Here is a 25,788-nt window from a genome sequence, read left to right as displayed (position 1 = left end):
ATCCCTCACTTGGTAAAGGCAGTGTATAATTGGCCATACAGACCAGAAGGATTCAGGTTCAATTTCTGGTCTGCATTGAGAAAGCAGATCTCAACCAGGTTGGGAATAGGACCTTCAATGCCAGGTGCACTGGTGAGGATAAAATCAACCAAGGTACTAATTCCCAATTGCTAACCAATAAACCCTGCTGGAAAGTGAATGTGTGTGGACATCAGGTCAGGACAGAATTGGACTCAGCTTGAATAGCCTGCTGACACTTACTATCTAGGCCCATACATGAAATGAGCATGGTACCAGAGAGAAAAGTGGAAACTGAAACAGAAATTACCATGACTGCTAGTATAGGACATGCCCTCAAATAGATCCATGTTAAAGGATTCCACAGCCCTGTGCTCCCAATGGATAAGCTGCACTCGCAGGGATCATGGGTTTGAAGTAGGGCTACAACATCGTACGGCCAAATCTCTGACCCACAATGCTTGCAAGTGCAGCTCTCTGCTGGAAACATAAGCTCATGGAATTGCTCCTTTAAAGTGCCCTCATTCTAATTACAGGGCCTTAAAGAGTCCTGTGATGTTATTTTTTTGGTACTACTCCCCCCAACTCAAGTGGGAATATGGAATTTATGAGCCTAATACCTTCCTTGCATGTGGCTACCTTTACTCAGCTTCTTTGGAATCGAGTACTGATTTCCTGTTACCCGTGGTTACCATGGTAGGCACAGAAAGTGCCATTAAAAGTTGATAGGGCAAACATTTTTGAATGAGCCATCGCTGTCACGAGAACATAGGATCAGCCCGAGGTTAATTAAAGTCACAAAACCTGCTGGGCCAGGCTGCATTGGTTTTGGTCTGATAACTGCAGCATCATCTAAGGTCAGCAGTAAAAGCTGACCTTATTCACTGAACAAATTCAACTGCCCATGCATTACCACTGTTATTTACTGACGTTCGCACTTAGAGGTTCAGCGAGCTTTATTCTGGAAGGGGGGAGTGAAGCATGATTCGCAGAACGGAAAAAGGTTGAATTTTGAAAAGAAATTTAAATGACTAGTAACCAGGATAGGTCAGTCTGCAACCGTGCAACAAGCACAAGGTGAGGATTTAGAGCTATACGTGTAGATGGCATACCTCATATTCGGAGGCCGGAACTGAGCTATACCAGCATCATCTTGGCATTACTGCAGCTGGTTTTATAACTGGAGGGGTGGGGGCAGTCACATGTTGAGAATGAATTTTACTTCTAGTGACAAGGTTTGGACACCCTCTATCATCAGAGAGGTGAGTATCTGCATTTTTAATTTTAGTTTTATAATATAAATCTGCCTCTACTCAAAGACGATAACTCTTGGTTGGCTGTAATTCTGCTGATGCTCAATGTCACTGTGCCTCCAAATGGCCATTGTTCATGTGTGAGCCTAAACAGTGAGAGTAAGTAGGCTATTTCATCAAAAGGGTACCACAGCGGAGTCTGAGGCAACCCTCACCTAACATCCACACACTCTCACGTTCCAGCAGGGATCACAAGTGATGAACAAGAACCCGCCAGCACAGAGGCTGCTGTGCCTACTATCACGCTGGTTGAAATCAGCTAATTTTTTATATGGAGTAGCTTTGATAGAGTAGATAAGAAGAAACTGTTTCCACTGGCAGAAGGGTCATTAACCAGAGGCACAGATTTAAGATAACTGGCAAAAGAACCAAGGGGGAGATGAGGAGAATTTTTTTTGTGCAGTATATTGTTATGATCTGGAATGCACTGCCTGAAAGGGTGGAGAAAGCAGATTCAATAGTAACTTTCAAAAGGGAGTTGGATATGTATTTAAAAAGGAAATTTTGCAGGGCTATGGGGAAAGAGCAGGGGAGTGGTACTAATTGGTAGCTCTTTCAAAGAGCCGGCACAGGTACGATGGGTCGAATGTCCTTCTGTGCTGTAAGATTCTATGATTCTATGAACCTAGAACAGGAACCTAACCTGGTCTGTATGGCTCAGTTTCAAGACTGCATTTTCTTATTGGTGTTCTGCTGTCTCTCAGTTCCTCTTTGCACATTTCTCCACATGGCGCTTCCTGGACCGTTGCCTGGCTTTAAATGGGAAGGTTACCTGTCCTTTGCAATTTACTCATTGGGCCAGATTTTTCTGTCAAAATAGCGGTGAAGCCAATGGCGGTCTCTATTATTTATGCGCAAATGTTACGGCAACTTCAGGCGGGGGCAGATGCGCGGTTAAACGCGGAAATTCAAAGGTTGCTGTCCGAGATGCATCACTCCGCCGTTAGCTTTGTGAAAACGGCATCTCGCTGTCTGCCTCACCAATGAAATGCATTGAGCGGTGTGAAGTTCCTGTATATGCGCAGTAGACATGAACTAAACTCACCGCAGAAAGTTAAGTCTTGTCCATTTCAGTCTAAGTACCTTTTTAACGATGTGATAAGTGTAAATTACTGCCAGTCAACCTCTCTGGCACTGAAAATTAACTATTACAAGTGTGGAATCTCATTCCTTCAGGTTTTAATTGTTGGAGATTTTAAAAACAACAAATTTGAAATTTTTGATTTTTTTACTTTTCCACCATTAGATGCCCTGCCATAGAAAATTTATGGCCCATAATGTTCAGTAAACAGCAACTGGGACGTGCTTAGGTGAAATGGAGTCAGATGCACTCCCAATTGACGAGAAGCACTTGGCCTCTGCTTGGCACTTCCTCTGTACGTTATAGTCAAGATCAGGAATATGCATGAAGAATAAGTTAGTGTATCATTAACTCCAGTATGTTTTAATATTAATTCAACTCAGTGCCTATAAGAGGAGGAGAGATTCCCTTAGCTTTAATTTATTCGATCTGACATAGCCTGTCTCCGAGCAGGTTCTTCAAAGTACAGCTGGCTTCCCAGCACCAATGCTGAAACCCTGCACAGCACTATGACAAAAAGTTATCGCTGGAGCTAAAAATTTCAAGGATAACAATCCCAATGCCAATGCAAACAATCATGCCAAAACGGGGAATATGATAGGACATTGTCCAAATCCCACAGTGTCACTTCAGGCCACGTAGTTGCAGGATTCCACACTGCTGCATGTGGTAGACATCAGTGGTGAATTTTGACAACACCCTTCAAGTAAAGATTTCTGTTTATCTGTTTTAACTCAGGAAGTTTGTCACTCCCACTTCCTTTTCTTTTTGAGGCTACTTTGTCCCAACTGTTTTATTTATCAGTGCCTGAAGTGAACAATTGCTGGTCTAATAAGGGAAGCATACTGTTTGCCAAAGGCTCCAGCTTTCAGTATGACTGGTGTAGCTGTTTGACCGGCACCTTTCATTCTCAGAAGATTGTTTACAGGGGCACCCGGATAGCTCAGTGAAAAAATACACCATCCAGTGCATTACTTTGCCACACAGAGCTAGAAGCTCACAGGTCACTCCTTGGTCTGCACTGAGTTAGATGATCTCAGTCAAGAACAGGAGTAGCAGGCTTACAATAGGCCCCAATGTCACGGTGTTAAGGAGGGTGAAAATGCTCATGCTCCTAATCGGCATCCTGAAGATTTCTGGTAATGAAGTGAGGCCTATGCTCCAGGGATTCATAAGTTCACAAGCAATAAAAATAGCTTATCAGGAAGGTGCCCATCTCCTGCGGACTAGTGCTAGATTCTTTGTATCCTCTCCCCAGTCACCGTTTACGTTCTTTAAAAAAGTCTCTGCCCTTTGCATTTCCTCCGCCAACTAATGACTTTTTACTTGTGCATCAAAACATCGCCCCTGAACAGCCTAGCTCTAATTTTAAGGTTATGCCCCCTTCCCGCAATATATTATCTCACACTTATCCACATTAAATTGTATCTTACATCTACCTGCCCATTCCACTAATCTTTCTATGTCCTCCTGAAATCTGTTGCAATCCTCCTCGTTGTTTGCCAAACTTCTTACTTGTGCTGTCAGCACATTTCAATATTGTGCCCCCGAAATGTGTCCAGGGCTGGATCAGAATTTTGGCACCATGTGTCCAATCATCAAAGGAGTGGTATACTTTTAACCAAGATTGGTGTTTAGAAGTACCAATATAGCGAGTCACTCACAATCTATGATTATTGACTATGTATCTCAGGTGGAAATGGTATGATTGGGATTCTGCCAGGATTTTCAAACTGGATTGTCACGTACGACAGTGAAGTACCAAAAGTTCACCATCAGCGCAAGGAGCTTTACAAGAATTCCAGTAGTAAATGTGGTGACCTGGATATGTCCTTTGTGAGCCATTGAGTTCCAATTTTCACAGAAAAACAAACATCAACAAAAATCTTGAAATCCAATGTAATAATGAGAATTTAACTTTATCGGTCATTTTGAAGTACTGGCCTTGGTCTTAGGGCTTTATTCAATTGAATGTTGTTTTTTGGGGCTACTTTCCACAGCTCTTTCGAATCTTTTCGAAGCTTTTCAGAGTTTTGTAGATTGGCATGCATGCTTGGGATAGAACACAAGAACAGAGATGCTTTATCACAACACTAAACATTAGTTTACCAATCTGAAGTTGAGGCCCCGTCCTAACCAGGCTGAAGTCAGGGTTGTGCTAACCAGGCTGATGTCAGGACCATTTCCCGGCCAGCCGTCCACGCTCAAATCAGGGCTCTTTCCTGAAGCGGTTTTGCTCTGACCAGTTTGAAGTCTGACCTTGTCATGAAGGTTGAAATCTGGGCCGCCTTTTGATCAAACTGAAGTTATGGCCGGCCCTGCCCAATCTGGGCATTCATGAAAACAGAAACCAATAAAAAATATCTGAATGTTTCTCACTCACCCGTGACCCTTTCTCTGGGAAACATTTACAACCTCCACTGCAGTCTCGACCCTCACATGGCCCGAAGTAGAAATTCTTAACCCCCTGCAAAAGCAAAACAAGATATCTGTCAACATTTGGTGCTGGAAAACAATGTTTTTTTTTAAAAATTCATGTTGCAAACTAACATTTCTAACATGGTCTCCTGAGGGTTCAGTTGGTAAATGCATTGCATGGTATGGTATGAGCCATAAAGATCAGAAAGCCTCACGTTTGATGACAGGTCTGTGCTGAATTAATTGATCGAGCTGCATTGGCAGTAAGGGTTACAATTAGGCTAGGAAGCAAAAAAGGTTAGACAAGGTATCCTCCAGCTGGTTGTCCAGTAAGCCCTGCTAGAAAGTGAACTACCATGGTAGAGGTCTGATGCTGTCTTCAACTTATATTTGTACACGCGGACTTTCACGCAGGGTATAATATGGATAGTAATCAGAGCAGAAAACATGAGCTGAATTTTTTCCTCTCTTTGCCAAGCTTCATTGAAGCCAATTGTAGCACCCTTACCAATACTCCAAATGAAACCAGCTAACTCAGCACAGATGAGGGACTGAACCTACATAGGAAAATAATAAATGGAGTAGATCATTTGGCCGGTCAGGTCTACAACACCATATTATTGGATACAGCAGCTCTTTATCTTTTTAATCCTAATTCCCCACCTTTTTTCCATAAACCGAGGCCCCGTCTGCCCTCTCAGGTGGATGTTAAAGATCCCATGGCACTATTTCGAAGAAGAGCAGGGAAGTTCTCGCCTGGGTCGTGGCCAATATTTATCCCTCAACCAACATCACTAAAAACAGATGATCTGGTCATTACCACATTGCTGTTTGTGGGAGCTCACTGTGTGCAAATTGGCTGCTGCGTTGACTACACTTCAAAAGTACTTCGTTGGCTGTAAAGCACTTTGGGATGTCCTGAGATTGAGAAAGGTGCTATATAAATTCAAGTCTTTCTTTATTTTCTTTAATACCCTTACTTCCTACCTAAGTATCTGGAGCCGATTTTCATGTAGAGCACAACTTTGACTGAAGCAATCGCACTAGTGAGAGGTCCAAGCCATTTTCATGGCCGGGCCTCACTTGCATAATGCCAGCGAGCTGCAAATGCTGGTTGGCTCCTCCACGAAACTGAGCTGGGAGTTCAAGGTTAACGGGGGGGGGGGGCACAAAAACCTTAAAACTATTAGAAAACAGAGCTCTCTCAGGATCGGCCTCCAGCAGCCCTTTTAAGGTCCACTGGTTAAGACTGCTCAGCGCTCAGTACCACTGGGCAGGGCTGCATGGCACATTTCTCGCCCGGTGGTACATGTAAATAGCGTTGCAATACTACAAGAACCCTGATTTAAATGCTGAAATAAAGCTCCTGCTCATTTCAGTCGCATTGACTGTTTTGAGGCCTGCTCGAAAACAGAGTCAGGCAGGCCTTGTGCAGTCAATGGGCAGTGACTCGGTAGTACATTAACATCTTCCTAGGACCTCACCACTTTTTCCCCCTGATTATCTCCCCTCTTTTCCTGAAGGCATCGCCTCATGCTGGGATGTGTCATGTGCCCCGGGAGCCCTCTGCTGCCAGACTCAAATGCCCATTCTTCACGTGCCAAAGCGGATAGTGAGCGTAGGCAGGTTATTTGACCTGAACTTAATCCAGTCCTTCATTCTCCCTAGCCAAGGGGCACTTTGGTCAATCATAGCACCAACTGCTGCTACACCCAAAGACCAACTAACTCATAATCGGGATTGCTTCATTTTTGTTGCTAATTCCTCCCCATTCTTCGGTCCACTAGGATGCAACATCCGCCGCTGGGAGAGTAGACACATGGCTTGCACCAGCATCTGCTCTTTCTGGAGAAGTGTCAGCTTAGCTTAGTTTGGGAGCACTCTTGCCTATGAGTCAGACGTTTGTGGGTTCAAGGTCCACTATGTACTTAAGCGCATATTGTCAGTTTACACTTCAATATAAGTACTGAAGGAGTGCTGTCTTTCAGATGATGTTAAACTGAGCCATGTAGATTCTGTCTGCTTGCTCAGGTGGATGTAATAGATCCCACAGCTGATGGAGTTCCTGGTGTCCCAGCCAACATTCCTCCCTCAACCAAAACAGATAATCTGGTTGTTCATTCATTTGCTCTTTGCGGCTGTCACATTTTCCTACATAACAATAGAGACATCAGAGAGCTACAGTCACCCATGAAACTACACCTGAGCATCAGTCAGCACCTTCAGAAGAGGAGTAAAGTGAGACTAACAAGACCTTAAAACTGAAGCAATGCCAATCGGCCATCTTGGACGAGGGGCATCCTACCTCAGCTTGCTAGCCAGAGGCATAAAATCACCTTTCTCCAAAGCTATGGCCAACACATCAGTACCAAATGCGAGGTAGTGTCCTCTCTCTGTCACTCCTCAAAGAAAGAAAAAAAAACCTGCATTTCTATCGCGTCCTTCATGACCTCAGGACGTCCCAAAGCGCTTTAAAGCCAATTAAGTACTTTTGAAGTGCGGCCAGAGTTGTAATGTAGGAAATGTGGCAGCCAATTTGCACATCGCAAGTTCACACAAACAGCAATGAGATAATGCCCAGATAATCTGTGTTAGTGATGTTGGTTGAAGGATACAGAAACACAATACGTCTATGTAGCTTCAGTAGATTTGCTTCCAGACTTTTATAGTTTGCTTCTTAATAAAAAGGATTTTGACCCCTTCCCTGATGGCTTAGTAAGTAAATGTACTGAGTTTGTGGTGCTGAGATATACAGACCAAGTAGGTCCTGGTTCAACCCTCTTTCTATGCCGAGTTGGCTAATTTCAGCCAAGGCAACTGTTGGGGTGCAACGGTTGGTCCCAATCACCGTCATCAAGTACAGGAAGGAGGAAAAAAACAGCCAGGTTTCCCACTCCTCATCACTGCCTCATGACCCCTGGTGGAAAACACATGTATGTGGATGTGGGTCATGACAGGATCAGGGTCAGCAACAATACTATGGTCGAATAGCTGCCAGCACTCAATGTCTGGGTTCACACATGAAGAGCAGCAACTCGGTCCAGGTATCGGGAGGATAGCTGGAGTCAGTGAAACTGTAATCCAGAATAAATCAGCGTCTTCTGAAGAGGAAGGGAGTAAAATTTTCAAGGGAAGAGAAAAGTGGGAACCTTGTGAGGTGGAATTCAGCTAAAGATAGTTCTGGAAAAGACTGCTCCCAAAACTCTACACATTTTAACAGTTGTAGCAAAGCTGCCCTGAAGCCCTGCTATGATTGACCGAAGTGCCTGCTGTCTGCCCTGAAGCAGACACCACAGGGTCAATGTTGCAAGGCAAGTTGCCCAGAGAGCAGCTATGGCTCAGTTGGTGGTGGTCTCACCTCTGAATCAGAAGGTTGTAGGTTCAAATCTCACACCAGAGACTTGAGCATATGAATCCAGGCTGATAGCTCAGTGCAGTACTGAGGGAGTGCTTTCAGATGAAATGTTAAACTGAGACCCTGTCAGGTGGATGTAAAAGATCCCATGGCACTCTTTCTAAGAAGAGCAGGTGAGTTCTCCCCAGTATCCTGGCCAATATTTATCCCTCAATCAACATCACTAAAAAACAGATTATCTGGTCATCATCACATTGCTGTTTGTGGGACCTTGCTGTGCGCAAATTGGCTGCTGCATTTCCTACATTACAACAGTGACAACACTTCAAAAGTATTTAATTGGCTGTAAATCACTTTGGGATGTCCTGAGGTTGTGAAAGGCGCTATATAAATGCAAGTTCTTTCTTTTGCTAGACAGGAACGTGGGTCGGAGTTAAAACAATTGATTCAGTGACTCACCCTCACAGTCTGGGGACTCTATGCTGGATGCCTTGTCTCACAAAATTTACCCCAACATCCAACCCAGCACAAACATTTTTTTTTACAAGAAGGATTTTGCATTTTAATTTCAGTTTCTTTTTCCCAATAAGAAGTATAAATTTGTAGCATGAAATATAATCCTGACAGTGTGGCTAAATGCTCCTCCGTTTCTAAGCGGGGTAATCAGGAGTGGTGTTTGCCCTGCGGGGGCCCTGTGCAAAGGTTCGATTTGGGGCTCCTACATCGATAAAGTCGACCAAAGTCATTAGCTTATCACTGGATCCACTCAGGGCCCCGTGCAATTGCATGGTTTGCACTGTCCTAACATGGTAATATAGCTTGCAAGACGCTTACAAGTAACAGCACTTCCCTTCTTTAAGGGCTCGGCGCCATTAATATCATAAGTGGAGCTGGCAGACTGGAGATGACAGCAAGAGGGCTCTCGTGTACCAGCTGTAGATTCAGAGATACTTTGGTGAGAAGGTGTTAATATGATTTTCCTGGAAATATTGGCTCAGTTTACTTCAGATTATTTTATCTGCAACGTTGTTCGCCAGAACCTCCTCTGTGTAAGGCTGCGTACTCCACTGTTTCCACAAGGAAAAACTTGTTGCAAACATACAAATTAACAAATGAGCTACCTCCCCACAACTCCTCCGTCACCCCCCTCCCCCCCCCCCCCCCCACAATGCCCAGTTCTGAATCGTACTGACATTAAGATTGATTGATTCCCTTCACTTTGTGAGTTTTCCGCTGGTGCTGATTCACAGTTATGCAGAGGCCTGCTGATACGTAATGGCCAATAGGACTCATCATCCAAATCTTCAATGCATATTGAAGAGACTGGAGAAGCTGGAGCTGCTCTCCTTAGAACAGAGAAAGTTAAAGGGAGATTTGAAAGAGGTGTTCAAATCATGAACCGTTTTGATGGTGTAAATAAGGAGAAACTGTTTCCAGTGGCAGAAGAGTCTGCAACCAGAGGACACAGATTTTCGGTGATCGGCAAAAGAGCCAGAGGCGACATGAGGAAACATTTTTTTACACAGTGAGTTGTAATGATCTGGAACGTACTGTCTGAAAGGGTGGTGGAAGCAGATTCAATAGTAACTTTCAAAAGGGAATTGGATAAATACGTGAAGGGAAAAAAATTATAGGGCTATGGGGAAAGAGCAAGGGAATGGGACTAACTGGATAGTTCTTTCAAAGAGCCAGCATGGGCATGATGGGCCAAATGGCCTCCTCTTGTGTTGTACCTACTATGATACTATGATTCCTACTCCTACCATTGCTCTCATTTTCCCCAAACACTCGGTACTGGCATATTTATATGGGCCGAATTTGAGGGGGGGGAATAAAGTATATCAATTTGAGTAGAAACATTTTGAGAATCTCATCAATGTAAGTATTTCAATCAAACAACAACCAGTTAGATCCAGGTTGGACAAGCAGGGCAGTCTGCACGATTGAGTTTGTAAGCAGTACTGAGCTATGAGACAAGTCAGTCAGCCAAGCCGGAATCTTGGCCAACGACCCCCATCTGTTCAGGGTCTTGGTCTTTAGAGATTTGGCATTGGGGAAACCTCCCGTGGTGCGGCACGGCAGCTTTAACAGGAACTACAAATCCACTGTGGGAAAGAAGGGAAAGACAATATTTCGATAAATAATTAAGAAAAATGTTTTGAAGAGGAAGAACCAAAGAATAAACAAATAAGCAAATGTAGTTATATCTTAAATAAGTACTGTAACTCCACTGTGGGAGAGAATGGAAATGTAGGAATAGTGATCCAACCCCAAACACCCGTAGGACAGGTAAGATAGCCCGTGTTCTTATGTCTGCCTATGCTGCCCCCCTCCACCCGCCCCCACCCCCGCCATTCTCGTGTCTGAGTTAAACTACTGCATAAACATGCACAGCTATGACATCTATATGTACCATCTGAAAATGCCATATTGAGAACATATAACGTCACTATAATCAATGTGGAAACCAATGTCTGAATTTTCTCTTCAGCAAAGTAAAACAAAATATGTGTTTATACTCTGACGTGTGATTGTTAAGTGCTTGACTGCTTTCCCTTTCAATTTGCAACCTGTCTATAATGATTAGCTTCAAAGAAAGGTTTTTTTTTAAGTGTTAGGTAAACTGTATTAATGTGAGCCTCTGTATCTTTCTGGTATGTAATATTTTTACCTCACGTTAGTCAGTGATATATTGTCTTAATAAATTTGTTCTTCTACAGCAATGGGTGAATTGCTGTTAGATTTAGAGATTAAGAGGAGTGAACGCAAACATCATGCATTTGGAGTATTGTGTCCAATTTGGAGTGAACGCAAACATCACAACTGGAGTATTGGGTCCAATTCTGGGCACCGCACTTTAGGAAGGATGTGAAGGTCTTAGAGAGGGTGCAGAAAACATTTACTAGAATGGTTCCAGGTATGAGGGACTTCAGTTATGAGGATAGACTGGAAAAGCTGGGTTTGTTCTCCTTAGAGCAAAGAATGTTGAGAGGAGATTTGATTAAAGTGTTCAAAATCATGACGGGTTTAGATAAAGTAAATAAAGAGAAACTGTTCCCATTGGCGGAAGAGTCGAGAATCAGAGAACAAAGACTTAAGGTGATTGGCAAAAGAACCAAAGGCGACATGAGGACAAAATTTTTTACGCAGTGAGTGGTTATGATCTGGAATGCGCTGCCTGAAAGGGTGGTGAAAGCAGATTCAAACATAGCTTTCAAAAAGGAATTGGATAAATACTTGAAGGGAAAAAATCTGCAGGGCTACGGGGAAAGAGCGGGGGAATGGGACTATCTGGATTGCTCTTACAAAGAGCCAGTACGGGCTTGATGGACCTAATGGCATCCTTCTGTGCTGTAACCATTCAATGATTCTATGATTTCAATGGAAGGAAAATCCATCAGGTTCTGCAAGGTGCGTGCAATCCACCCCGCCAGCTTTCCCTTTCTGTGCTCCCCCTAGGCAATGCTTGGCGTGCAGGCTGTAAAAAAACAAAATCTACCCCATTGAGTTTCACAGGGTCTTTCTGAATTCACTGATTCTGTGCAACCTGGGCAAAATGTACAACTCCACTCATTGTCTGAGCTATTGTATGAGGAATGGTTACTTCGGATGCCTGCATGTACCCATGAATAAAAAACAGTGGAAATCTGAAAGAAAACCAGGCAATGCTGGAACTACACAGCAGGTTCATCAACATCTCTCAAAAGAGGCAAGTTAACTTCATCAGAACTCATGTTTTTATTTATATTCAACACCCAAAACCTCAATCCATAGAACCATACCACAATATGATTCATCATGTTCAGGAAAGGAGGGAGAAAACTGGAAAGAAGAACTTTTAAAAGGTGTGTCTCTTTAAAAGCATTTACCATGGGCTTGGCTATAGGAAGTGATTCCAGTGAAACCCTAAATCACTCTCAACTGCTCCTGGGAGGGATCAGTGTGATGGCAGTTTACAGAGGTAACAGCACTCTCTGACCTCAATCCCACTTCAAGCAGTTCAATCAATTCTGACACACGCAGATGCCGGTGACGTTTGCCCCTGCATCAAGTCTGGCATGGCTGAGGAAATGTGATCTGGAGGAAGAGGATACAGCCCATTTGTCAGTGGATCTGCATTCAACAAATCAAGCTCTGTTACAGCACTCTTCCCTAAGCTGCAGCATGGACGGAAGATGTGGGTGGGTGTGGGCAGGAGCTAGCATGACCCTTTCAACCCTCCGAGGCCCTGCTTGCCACAGTGTACTGTAACGTGTCAAAATGAGAGCTTCTTTCCCCTCGAGTTCTTCCCCTATCACCTGAAGGTGCTGATTTATGGCTCAGTAGGTGCTGGCCGTTCTCCAGGAACTATTTCAAGCTGTCATTTTTCGTGTGTGAACATAGACAGTGAAGGCAGAATATTCCGGGGCATTTCTGTCACTTTTTCCAATGGTACAGGAGTTGGTGAGCATGGAAAATCAATCGAGAGCCTGTTATGGCGGATCCCCGTCCATTTTTGTATGTTGAACTTTGAGCTGGATGTGACGGCAGATGTCAGAAGTGCCTGCCCAAATATAGGTGAGTGCATTCTAAAGGGCAGAGTGATGCCAGACATCACTTTCTCCGTCATTATCAGCGTGGTAATGCTAGGCATTACGTGCGTCTGTACATAATAGGCATCCAGTGTTGCTAGGAAGAATGTAACGCAAGGAAGAATTTAAATGCCCCGAGCAAGATCATCAATCAAATGAGGGACAATTGATGGGCAGCTCTACATTGGTAGAACGTGCCAGTTCATCAGAGCTAGAAAACGCTTTTAAATCCTTTGACGCGGCCCGCCCTTTTAAACTATCTTCTGCATTAAAGGCGACGTGCCACCTGCCCAGTGGCAAGTTGCAGGAATACCACTGGGAGTCCATCCACAAAATGTAAATGAGGCTGGCCCTGGAAATTTCACCAAGTGCACCAAGGCAAGCTGAAATCCTGCCCCCATCGTACTTCTGTCAGTGATTGCGCCAGAGCAGAAAGTCTCGAGGCCTTTCGACATTTCACAATCGAGACCCACCATCCCCTCATCCAATGTGCACGCTCATGCACTCTTTGCAGCAGGAGTCTCTGGACATCTATCAGAAGCTCCCCATCCAAGGGGTGCTGATCCCCTCTGCAACCACCCTGTTAGAAACTAGTGTTTCAATCTATGTAATACAACTATTGAAAGAACAGATTTCCCTGTTAATCTAAACCTTTACGATAAGGCAGAGGTTAGCTCTGACACAGGTACATGTTTGATCGTTATCAAAGGCCTCCTCACCTGTGCAGTTAAGTCACATGGATACAACTATATCTAGTTTCACTGCGGCAAGGGAACAAAATAGAGGATAAAGGGCCAATTTTCTGAGTACATGTCACTGGCTGGAAATGTTGGAAAATCGGTCCCTATATGTTGGACAGGAATTTTTCTGATGTCTGGACCCAACAGATTAAACCCACACGAGCAGCAGAGTTGCAAGAGTATTTGGATGCTGCACCTTCCCAATGGATAAATAAGGGGATCAATTTTAACTCTCTTCATGGGAGGAAACCAAATGGATGGGCCAGTCAATATCAGCCGGGTGACTTACTGCTGAGGTCACGCCTGGATCCCACTGTCTTCATTTATAGCGGTCTGAAGCCGGTGGGATCCACTCATTAAATATGCAGATTGGGATCTGATGGCGTTGACCTCCTGGGCTGCAGGGAACCTCTCCGAAATTTAAAAATGTAATATTTACCCGGGCCTCTCCAGCCCGATGCTGCCTGCTGCCAGCTTTTGCTGGCTGCTTGGAGATTGTGCGCGATACACACTTCTCCGAGTTAAATTGTCTTTGGGGTCCAAATCACATTATCGGACTCCAATATTTCAATATTTATGAGGCCCCTATGACCCCAAAGACCTGGGAGTTAAAATGTCGGTGGGGGGGGGGGGTGAGTACAGGGACGCAGCGGCTTCTGCCCGACTTCCATTTTAACCCCCTGTCCGTATTGTTCCCACTGGGTAGGGAGGCTTAAGAGCGACCCTATTGTCTTTCCCGTGGCCTTAGAGAATTTCTTCTCAATTCCTCCTTTATGTTTTTGGGAGAGGTAGTAGTCAAGGAGAAAACAATTGAAATTCTTACATATATTTCATAAAAGAAACAATAATGTAAAACTGTCATTTTATTGTGCATGGGCCAAACCAGAATTGCCACCTTTTAGTGGAACTATGCTGCAACATGAGATTATTTCCAGGGTGGTCATTAATCAAATGGTGGCCCCAATTTAATATTGTCACCAGAATCAAACAGTTCATTCTAATGAACAGATTGTCGTGGAACAATCTAAAATTAGGTTTTTATGGTGGTGGGAATGTGTGGCCTAAAAATAAAGGTACCAGACTAGTTGCCTCACTGTAGAAACGTTAAGCGAGCACTTTCTCTACAACCAGCCGTGACGCCAGTTTCCAAAAACAGAACAAAACAACCTTTACACCCACGCCATTTGACCCCACTGCTGACCTTCTACCCTAACTGCTGAACACGCACTTTCACTGCAACAGAAACCTAAGGTCTGACATAAATATTTTAAATGGAGTGTCCAGCACAAAAAAAAATCAGTTCAGATATTAGGTTAGAAACTGCCATTAAAATAATGCCAAAAACAATCATTCTTAAATTTTAGATCATGGGTTTTCATTTTCTTCACTCCTCACAAACACATCATTCTATAGCCATAGCAACTGAGTTGAGCAAGGAATTCCCACATGGCTTTATGAGAAAAGATTTGATGATATTTCTATGGGGTGAAACAGATATTCAGTGCCATGGTCTTCATTGCTTCCTATTTCATATTTGCAACATACTTAGCAACTCACTGTTAACATCTTTAAGACCTAAATAGCTGATAAACAGATGCCCAGGAATGACACCAATACTGGCTCACTCTGGTGACAGTGGTGTTTCTCATCTCTCAGGCTCAAATTCTTGGTCCAAATATAGCAGCTCCTCCCCTCCTCCAAAGGGTTGTAAACTGTAGTGCAGTCACGTGGGGAAACATTGCAGCTTGGCCTTGAGTAAAAAGGGTTTGGCAGCTAAAAACAATTTATTTTTTCAATAATTCCCACAGAACAAAACAAAATAAAGAGCTGCGTGAACAGTAGGGAGGAAAAGAAAGATTCTGAATGCTAGAAATCTGAATTATGACTAGGAAATGCTGGAAATGTTTGGTAGGTTGATCAGTGTCTGAAAGAAATAGATTCCCATTTCATCTGCACTGGCTGGTATGGTCACAAAGGACTGACTAAGGTCCTTCCTTATCCAAGTGGCCATTTTTCATGTGCGAGCCTAGATAGGTGTCAGCTGTGGCTCAGTTGGTAGCACTCTCGCCTCTGAATCAGAAGGTTGCAGGTTCAAGTTCCACTCCAGAGACCTGAGCACATAATCCAGACTGACACTCCAGTGCAGTACTGAGGGGAGTGCTGCACTCTCGGAGGTGCGGCCTTTAGGATAAAACGTTAAACCGAGGCCTTGCCTGCACTCTCAGCTGGGCGTAAAAGATCCCACGGCACTAATGGAAGGAGTTTTCCTGGTGTCCTGGCCAATAGTTATCCCTCAACCAACACCACTAAAACAGATAATCTGGTCATTTATTTCAATGCTGCTTGTGGGAGCTTGCTGCGTGCAAATTGGCTGCTGCATTTCCTACATTGCAACAGTGACTACACTTCAAAAGTGCTATGTGATATCACAAGGTTGTGAAAGGTGCTATATAAATGCAAGTATTTCTTTCTTTCTACAGAGGGTTTTCAACTGTGGAGTGCTGAGGCCAATTATAACACCCTACTGCTGCACTGGATGACTTCAGCTAACTCCGCACAGACCAGGATTGTTTTTGGACATGGGAACGGTGGGGAGGAAGAAAAGAAAAAGCTCCACTACTTGAAGATATTCATTTGCTGACATTCACTTCAACTGTGCCAACTATATTAAAGTGTCAGTGCCACGCCCCTAGAGTTAATTATCACAAGATGTTTTTACTGAGGTGTTTTTATGCCTTTAGTAGAAGTCGCCATCAGTAGTCTTTCAGCTGCTGGGTTACTTAGATTTGATAAACCTTTCAGCATGTCATCAGCATAAACTTTATAACCTGAAGGCGCGAATTCTACTATGAGAAAATGAGCATCTTTATTGAACTCAAACCACAAATAAAAATAACCTTAGTACTGCCTGAAAGAACAGTTTCAACAAGCATTTGCTGCCAACCCTAACAGCTATTCAAAGCCAACATGCAGAGCTTAATAAAATATTTAATAAAAGAGGCAATGCTTTTCCTCACGCCTCTGACAAGTGTTTTAGGACTATTTTTTATGTTAAGTGTTCTATATAAAATGCAAGCTGTGGTTGATAAACTAATAATTTTCCCAAGGTTAGTGAGTTACTTCCATTCTTCAATATGCCTTGACGCTGCTAAGAGAGCAGCTGAAGCCATTGACACTTTGGTGAGACCCTAGGGAGGGTAAGTTACTGGATGCCTATTGTTCATCTTCCCTCTTCACCCCCTTTCTCCCAGGCAAGTGTGGCTCAAATTGGGAGCAGAGTAGAGAGAAAAATTCACAGATTCGATCCCTCAGACTGACCATCAGTGTTATCACGTTCAGCAGCTTTGCACTAACCCAGTCCAAGAGATTTTTAATGTGTAGCTAAAGCCAAACTTATCAAGTGGCTCGATGGATAAACACATAATGTGGTTTGGCACTGAGCCATACAGCCACAGAAATGGCATCTACTGTAAAGCAAACTTATCCCAGTAGCCAATATGGCAAACCTTGACAGGAATTTCAAAGCAGGCTGATTTTATTCCCCATGGCCATTGACCATCCCTGGCTGGTAATCAATTTAGCAAAAGATGGCAACCCTAGGTGCAATGAATCTTGATTTGAACACAATGAGGATGCTGGCTGTTCCAGGAATATGGAACATGTGAACTATAATTATGCAGTCTCCCCTTTTAAGAATTTTTATGCAAGGTACCTTATTTCACCATTTTCCCCGCTGCTGTCTTTTTTAAGTCTTTTTTAAGGATCTCTCACTAACAGGTACTCTCCAGTTCAAGTCATGGCAGGAGGTGACAAACTGACTTAAGCTCATCACCACAACAAAGAGTAAGGCCATTCTGAGGCATTTTGGTCAGTTAAGCAGGTTAAAGATGTTGAATGTTTCAGATTAGATTTAACCAATCAGGAGCTCATCAAGCAGGACTTCCTAACATGGTGTGAAGTTAGTCTTTTCGTTCCCGGAAAAAAAATTCATCATCTCCTCTTGAAGGCTGAGAAATCATCCTCCTTAGCGAGTGTTTGTGAACACTATGGAAGAGCCAGAAGAGTCTTTACAGCTGTGAAGTGTTTAGCTAACTGACTGGATGAAAATGTTTCTTTGAAGCTAAAATGAAGATCAGATTGATCCAAACACTGGGAGTAAAAATAGGCAATTTTCTTTGTATTAGTTAGACATGTTATTCATCCCTTTGACAATATTTTTCAAAACTATGTAGGCTCTGCTTATTTTAATCTATTGCAGCTGTTCCAAAATATTTCAGTCCCTTTCTTTTGCTATGATAATGGCTTCTAAAATTATTGCAATGGGTCACTTATCACAATCCTTCAGAGTGCAAAGTGTCCAGTCTCTATCTCAGTTAAAGTTCACTCAGTCAAGCTATAATAGTCAGAACTGACACAAGAGGAACAGAGGTTTATGGTGAAAAGTACAAGACAGCAGCGAAATGCAATACTCCAGGTACGGCCTGGCCAGAGCATGGTACCCAAGGATTTGAATTCACCTGATTTTGACAAATAATCCAGCTTTGTTTATTGCCACATCACATTATTTAGACATGACAAGTCAAGTAATACCCCTAGGTGCCTCTCTAGTTCGCCATTGGCAAGTTCCGTCCCACTCGTAGAGTATACATGCCTCCTATTTTTACTTCCAGTATGAACTATTTTGCATTTGTCCAATGATCAGCCCAGATGAAAGCCCTGTCAAGGTCTCTTTGCAAGATCTTGGCTGCCTCCTGTGAGTTGACAGTTCCTCTAGCTTGATGTCATCTGTGAATGTAACTATTTTGCATTGTGATCGAACAGGAGGGATGCAAGCACAGAACCCTGGGTACCCTTCTCAACAATTCCCTTCATCGCAACCTAGCTCCTCTTCTAACAAGCTGCATTTATAGTGCCTTTAATGTAGAAAAATGTCCCAAGACAACTCATAGAGCTATAAGGAAAAAATGGATGGCAAGCAAAGAAGGAGATATTAGGAGTGGTGATCAAAGTGGTCATCAAAGAGGTGGGTTTTATGAAGGGTCTTGGATGGATAGGTGGAGGGGTTTAGAGAGGGAACTCCAAAGCATGGAGCTTAGGCAGGTGAAGGCAAGTTCACCAGTGAAGGGACAAAGGTGGGGGTGGGGAGTACACAAGAGGTCAGAGTCATATCCTCCAGTTCCTTCCCTATAGCCAGGTATTCTTCTTTGACAATGTCTATGTCTTACCCTTGATACCTACAGACCTTAGTTTGTAAACAGGCTTCTCTGTTACGGTTTTGGTTTAACTCAGATATTTCTCCAGTAGGTCTTTGTTCCATACAAATCAGAGTGTTACTTTGCACACACATCTAGTAGTGTTGCCCAGGGGTCGAATAGAAGCTCTTGTTTCCGTATTTGGCTTACTGGAATGACAGAAGCCCTCTTGTGATCTCCTAGACTTTGGAAAGTGGTAGAATAGACCACCAGACTGTACTTTAGGCTATAAACTACACAACACATTTATTAAAAGTAAAGGGTAAGCGGTAGCAATAAACAACATAGAACTTCACCTCCATCTCCTCGACACAAAAATAACACATAATCCTTTGCTACTCAGCGTCCGCAACATTACTTGTATTTTGAATTTTGTCAGGCTCACACTGTCTCCATCTCCATCTCAATAGCCCAGAAAAACTGGTGAACTGGAGTAGGACTGTCCATGAAATTCTTTCCATTTCCTTTGAAGTTCAACCAAGAACAAAGAAAATTAAATATTTCATCAGGCTGTTAATCACCCACAGGATTTTCAAACACAGGGGATGCTTGCTAGTCAGCATATATATCTTTATATTCGCTGAAGTTAAAACTCGGATACATGAAAACAAGGGTGTTTTTCAGAATGGAAACAAATTTCTGAACTCTCTACAGATGTGAGATGGCCGCCCATTTACATGTTACCAAGCACTTAACCTTAGTTGGATAGATTGAAGCACAAAGACAGCGCTTGTTTCTAATTGCTTTGCAATTTAAACTTATCTGTATAAGAATCATGCCGACTACAATGTGCTTGAACTCATCCAAAACTCTGCTGCCCGTATCCTAACTCATACCAAGGCCCGTTCACTCATCACCCCTGTGCTCGCTGACCTACATTGGCTCCCGGTCCGGGAACACCTCAATTTTAAAATTCTCATCCTTGTTTTCAAATCCCTCCATGGCCTCGCCCCTCCCTATCTCTGTAATCTCCTACAAACCTCCGAGATCTCTGCGCTCCTCCAATTCTTGCTTCTTGCGCATCTCCGATTTTAATCGCTCCACCATTGGCAGCCGTACCTTCAGCTGCCTAGGCCCCAACCTCTGGAATTCCCTCCCTAAACCTCTCTCTCTCCTCCTTTAAGATGCTCCTTAAAACCTACCTCTTTGGTCACCTGTCCTAATATTTCCTTATGTGGCTCGGTATTAAATTTTGTTTGATAATCGCTCCTATGAAGCACCTTGGAACGTTTTACTACGTTAAAGGCGCTATATAAATACAGCCCTAACCCTAATCCCAATCACTTACAGAAGTGCGGTCTCCAGGCGTGATTGACAGGAGAATTACCCAATTATCTCCATTTTGACCAGGAACAGTGGTGTCACTAATATGCAGGCTACTTTATCAAAGTCTGTTTGGAAGTCAAGTTATAAAACGACACATGGCTTCCTCCAGCCTATCCTCAAAAAAAGTCTACGAGTCTTTTCAAGCAAGATATATCCCTTGTAATGCTGTATTTACTGTTGTTAATAGGTTACTTTCATACCAATATTCTTCCATTTTGCTTCTGACTATTGATTGGATTAGTTTTCAGATTATTGAGGTCAGGCTAGTGGTTCTGTAGTTGTCAGCTCTGTCACCCTTTTTCAATATGGGACTTACATTTGCCTGAATATCTTGGGCTAGACCTTTAACTTAGGGTTAGGCTACACAAGAAATGGAGAGGGACTTGAGGGCAACAATGTCTGTGTGTGTGAAGTGGATGCAGATGTCAGAAGTGAGAAATTTAAGGTACAGTACTTTTACAATCGCTGTCTGCTAATCAAAGAGTTGAAGAACAAGAAAGAGGAAATGGAGAGAAAGGTTAAGGTGCTTAGGGGGCTTGGTAACTGCAATAACCTTGTTGATAATAAGTGCCTGGTATGCACCTCAGCAGAAGAGACCGAGAATGGGGAAAGGAACTAACTAGAAATAGCACAGAAGGAACATGCCAAGACGGCAATAGTGAAGGGGGAGGCCAGAGCGGACATTAACGAATGAGATAAGATAGAAAAGGGTGGAAAAGGAGTAGGAACAGCAGAGGTGAGACACAAGAGATGCACTCTATAACAAAGTCCAACCAATGCTGAGAAGGCTGTTGCATACATTACACCCATAAAAGCAGATGAGACAGTTAGGCCAGGGAATCAGCATCAGAGATTCAGAGAGATAATGGTATTGAGAAATTCAATGTGTAGGAGGATGGTTACACAAGGACAATGTAAATAGAATGGGGAGTTACATACCTGGAATCAAAGCTGCCTACACTGAAGAGAGGCAAGATAGTCTACTAGAGCAAGTTGAGGTTCAGTGGCAGTTATCCACATAGGAGTAAATGATATAGGGATAACTAACATTAAGGTATTTAAAGACAAATATGTAGGCTCTGATAAGAAATTGGAACAGCTGGGATGTGAGATACTACTCTCAGGCATATTTACAATGCTGGGCAAAGGAGTGGGGTTAACAGAACAGAATTTGTCAACAAGTAAGAATGTCTTGGGGATAGAGACTTGGTTCAGAAGGGATATGATGCACCCAAGTAGGGCAGGAAGTTTGTGAGGTTCATAGAAATAACTATTACATACTATTTAAGCTAGATGGGAGGGTGGGAAGCCAGAGTCGGGTTCAGACTATTCATTAGAACAACCAGAGCAGAGCCAAGAATGCAGCATCACAAAGAGTATCACATTATCCAGACATCAAGACCAAACATCTAGATAGGAGGTTAAGGGGACGTGGACCAAAATTTATGCGTGAATGCCAGAAGCATTCAAAATGAAGTGGTTTGCAAGCCAGCACAGCAAGAAAATTCCGATGGGCCTGTTCCACCAGTGCATGGCTGCCCATAGTGATGGCCTCTGACCCTGTTCCAAATGGTTAGAATGGTTGGACGTGTGCACCACGCCTGTAAGGGTGAATCAATGGGGCCCAATCCTGACTGAGGCCTGGAATGTCAGAATGACTCCCTGCTGCTCCAACCCAGCAGATATAGCCTGGGAGCTATCAGGCCATCACTGCAAGGTAATCGATCCTCTCCAGGATCAATTAATTGACTGCTCCCTTTGGCATTCTGGGGCCTTTACTAGGCCCTAAATGGAATCCACATCTGCGCTCAGCATACGTAGGTTCCACTGGGCCTATCGGGAGATGTACTGGGCGTGATTCCCTCGGGAAGGCTGGAAATCAGCCCAGTCATGCCCTGTCGGTGCAAGGGCATCGGCGGTAGATCTGCACTGGGCTCCACCACCAAAATTCCCCAGCCTCCTCTCCATGGTGTGAGGGGCATAGAATGCCAACGCAACTGGGCTCTTTCCTACTTTCCGCAATGCCTGAGATGCGTCCAGCACAAGGGCAGAACTTCGGGCCCCTTGAACTTATGAGTGAACCACACGTTATTCAGGGAGTGGTTAAACTGCTAGGCTGTAGTGATCATAGCGCGGTAACTTTTAATCTGACTTGAGAAACAGCATATGCACATAACTAAACCCCAGTGTACAAGTTCAGGTGGGAAACAACAGGGGCATGAGGTCCGAGCTTAGTAAAGAACTGGGAGATCACTACTCAAGAACAAATCTGTTCAGGATGAAATAAGGAAAGGCAGGGCAAGTATATACATGTGTGCAGCAAAGGCAAATTAAATAAAAATATTGTGAAATGGATCAAGAAGAATAGTTAAACCTCACCTCTGCAAAGGGATATAGGTAGAAACTGGAGAAAGATAAGTTCACCACTGATGTCAGGTAACACTTCACACAAAGAGTGATCACTAGCTGAAGTTGCTTTTGAGCGGGGGAAGGTGGTTAGTGGAGGTTGATGGTGACAACTGGGACTTACTTGAGGGGTAGCATTTGAGCCCACTGTCCGAACATGTATTTTAACACAATTGATAGAGACTGGTCACTGGTCACACAAATATGGAAAGGTCAGTCATGTGTTTATAGCAGGAGATACCTGTCCTAGGAAATTGTTGTATGACAAACTCATCAGCCCCTCCTCCCCGCAGTAAAATGGTTTCGAACATTTTCCATCCTGAAGACATTGACTCATGCTGAGGAATGTTTCTTCTGACGCTGGCCCTCGTCCAAGTGTCTGTCCTTCATGTACAAGTCTAGATAAGGAGCGTTGGCAGGCTGCTTGACTGTGGAAAACACAGTCAAACCCAATCCTGTCCTCACCCAATGTCCACACATACAGACTTTGTTCAGCAGAAGTCAACGGGTAGCAATCAGGAATTGGAATCCCAGCTGCTCTGCTGACTGGCTGGAATCCATTTGGAGTTCAAAGCCGCATGTTGCTGGTCTGTGAGGCTTAGTACCAAACCAGGAGGTGCATTTACCCACTCAGCCAACAGCTTAAAGGCAACTGTAACCCTACGGAGCAACAAAGCACAAGGGTCCTCTGATGCCCAAATCCCAGTGGCTAAGGGCACCATCCCAGGGTAGCACTAAGTTATACAAAGTAGAAAGTCCTAGCTTTAATTCCCGGTCTATGGCAAGTGAGCTGATCTCTGACAGGATAGCAGTTGGGGCTCTACATTTGGCCTTAGCATCCCAGGCTGCATGGGTACAATCAGCCAGCATTCCCACTTCTGGTTGTTATCCAATGGCCATGCTGCAAAGTGCTCATCTGTAGCCATTGAACGAGGATAGAATTTGATTTTGCTACGATGCCCTCGACAGTGGAATATCCTACCAGCACTCATTATCTAGCCTCACACAGGAAGATTGGGCAAGCTACTAGAAGATGGTTGGCACGCATGGAACTGTACCCCAGGCAGAATCAGTGCCTTCAACAACAACAATTTGCATTTATATAGCGCTTTTAATGAAGGAAAATGTCCCAAGACGCTTCACTGAAACATAGTCAGACAAAAACTGACACCGAGCCAAATAAGGAGATATTAGGAGGGGTGATTAAAAGCTTGGCAAAAACGTAAAAATTTAAGGAGGGTCTTAAAGGAAGAGAGGAGGTAGATAGGTTTCGGGAGGGAATTCCAGAGCTTGGGGCCTAGACAGCTGAGGCGTGGTCACCAATGGTGGGGCGGAGGGGGTGGAGGATGTGCAAGAGGCCAGAGTTAGAGGAATGTAGAGTTCTCAGAGGGTTGTAGGGCACAGAGATGGGGAGGGGTAAGGCCATGAGGGATTTCAACACGAGGATGAGAATTTTAAATTTCAGGGCAGTAGGGGAGAAGACTGGATAAAGATTTGCTGTGACTGATTACTCGTTGCTGAAAGAGTACAGTGTAAATGCTACCCAAATTATCAGAAGAATTATATCCCCCTCAATCAAATTTAGTTACTTTGATGTTGGTTTTCGGTCACCTGCTCCCATACCACAGCTCTTGCACAACAGGCTGCCACGTCCAAATAAACCAATTAAATTTCTTTTAAGACCAGTGGGCAGGAAGACTATTTTTTTTAACTGGGTCTTTCTGACTGCCATTGGTCCTCCAGGAACCAGTACACACATTGTTAAGGTCGCCGTGCGCTGCGGTGTTGACATACGTTATAATACACCACACATAGTCACTGGCCAAAATGTTGCTACTCATCAGCAAGTGCATCCAATGGTGGGCCCAATATTGCAGCTGGTTTACAGGAAGCCTGGTTGTACATTACAAAAGAAAATGAAAGGGCACAGTTAGCTCACTCTCCCAAGACCCAGATTGTAATATAAAAAGCAGCTTTTCTGTGCATATGAACCAATACTTGAACAGATGTGTAACTTTTGGTGCTGGGAGCGATGTTCCTAAAAACATGGAAATTTTATATGTACAGTTTTCCTTCCATATCACGTCCTGTGGGACCCAAAAGAAGACAATGTACTAGTAAAGAGTGCCCTTATATTAGCCAGGAAGCCATAAACAAGTGTAGTGTTGTAGCCAAGACCATGGCAGATCGGCATTGGAATTTGTGTTTCGGTCACTGGGAGGAAAATTTAATTAACAGGAGTCAAGATGACCCAGCTTTCAAAATGCAGTTTGACAAACATACTGCCAAAGTTGTTGTTCCTTCATTCACTGCTGAGATCGCATCGTGCAAATGCATATTGAAGTTATATTTATGCTCAGGTTCTTCCATTGCTGAAATTCTCGATCATGAACAGAATTATGCTGAAATGAAAACAGAAAATGCTGGTAAACAATCTACAGCACCTGTGGAGAGAGAAAGAGTTAACTTTTCAGGTCGATTAGTTCTGATGAAAGGTCATCGACCTGAAACGTTAACTCTGTTTTTCTCTCTCCAAGAGATGCTGCCTGACTTGCTGAGTGTTTTCCAGCTGAGTGTTGGTCTTTATTTCAGATTTCCATCATCCGCAGTATTTTGCTTCTGTTTCAGAATTATGCTGAAATACATAAAGACAGGATCGACATCACCCACGATGACCCCGTCTGGTGGCATTCACTGGGGTCAATTTGCGTCTTCATCTCACAGGCGGTAATGAAAATCAGGTGGGTTCAATAACGGGCAGGCAATCCGCTCCCCAGATTGCCATCCGCGCTGTGAAGACGAACATTTACCCCATTGTCTGAGCTTGAAGAATGAGATATCAGCAGGCTCCAGGTAACCATGGTACTGCACTCCAATATGAGTCAAACGGTTAGGGAAGTACATGCAAAATTCAATTTTTATTTTTTTCTATTTCCAAAGAATTTGTTTGACACCTCTTTACGTGAGGGTGGAGAGAATTTTTTTTAATGTTTCTCTTAAAGGCTGTGATTTGTGGTACAGTTCCATGGGTGGTAGCAGCCCTCTGGAGTTCCAAATGGCCAAGTGTGAAACAACCAAAAATTGGCTCTCAAACATTATGTTCGGAGTAGTGAGTGTTTTACAGTTCAACAGGTTTAAAATCCCACTTTAATTTTTTTTCAAAGAAAGGTCATTCACATGCCAATAACCATTTGGGGTAACAGTACTTTTGGTCACCAAAATCTACACCCAGGACTGCCCAAACTAAAGGGAAAAATTTTGTTTGGGAAGGAAGGGGGTGCAGAGAGAGAGAAGAAAGAGAAATTTCC

The 25,788-nt window shown here is 43.6% G+C and overlaps 1 protein-coding gene and 1 long non-coding RNA gene across 7 annotated transcripts in view; one reads left to right on the top strand and one right to left on the bottom strand.

The window, feature by feature from the left end:
• Positions 1 to 25,788, bottom strand: part of LOC137333091 (collagen alpha-6(IV) chain-like) — a 356,547-nt gene that overhangs the window by 241,669 nt on the left and 89,090 nt on the right. For all 5 annotated transcript variants that reach the window (XM_067997216.1, XM_067997215.1, XM_067997219.1 and 2 more), the window contains one exon: positions 4,796 to 4,879. In XM_067997216.1, the coding sequence (XP_067853317.1) occupies positions 4,796 to 4,879 (84 nt within the window). The remainder of the gene's footprint in view (positions 1 to 4,795; positions 4,880 to 25,788) is intronic.
• On the top strand, positions 1,102 to 16,514 carry LOC137333094 (uncharacterized). Of its 2 annotated transcripts, none has more exons than XR_010965795.1 (2): positions 1,102 to 1,280; positions 15,977 to 16,514. It is a non-coding gene; the product is annotated as an uncharacterized lncRNA (long non-coding RNA). The 2 variants fall into 2 exon arrangements; XR_010965794.1 differs by lacking the exon at positions 1,102 to 1,280 and adding an exon at positions 12,065 to 12,742.

Source organism: Heptranchias perlo, chromosome 15 (assembly GCF_035084215.1).
Source record: "Heptranchias perlo isolate sHepPer1 chromosome 15, sHepPer1.hap1, whole genome shotgun sequence".
In the NCBI taxonomy this organism is placed as follows: domain Eukaryota; kingdom Metazoa; phylum Chordata; class Chondrichthyes; order Hexanchiformes; family Hexanchidae; genus Heptranchias; species Heptranchias perlo.
The sequence above is the reverse complement of the archived record's forward strand: the minus strand, read 5'-3'. Positions and strand labels throughout refer to the sequence as shown.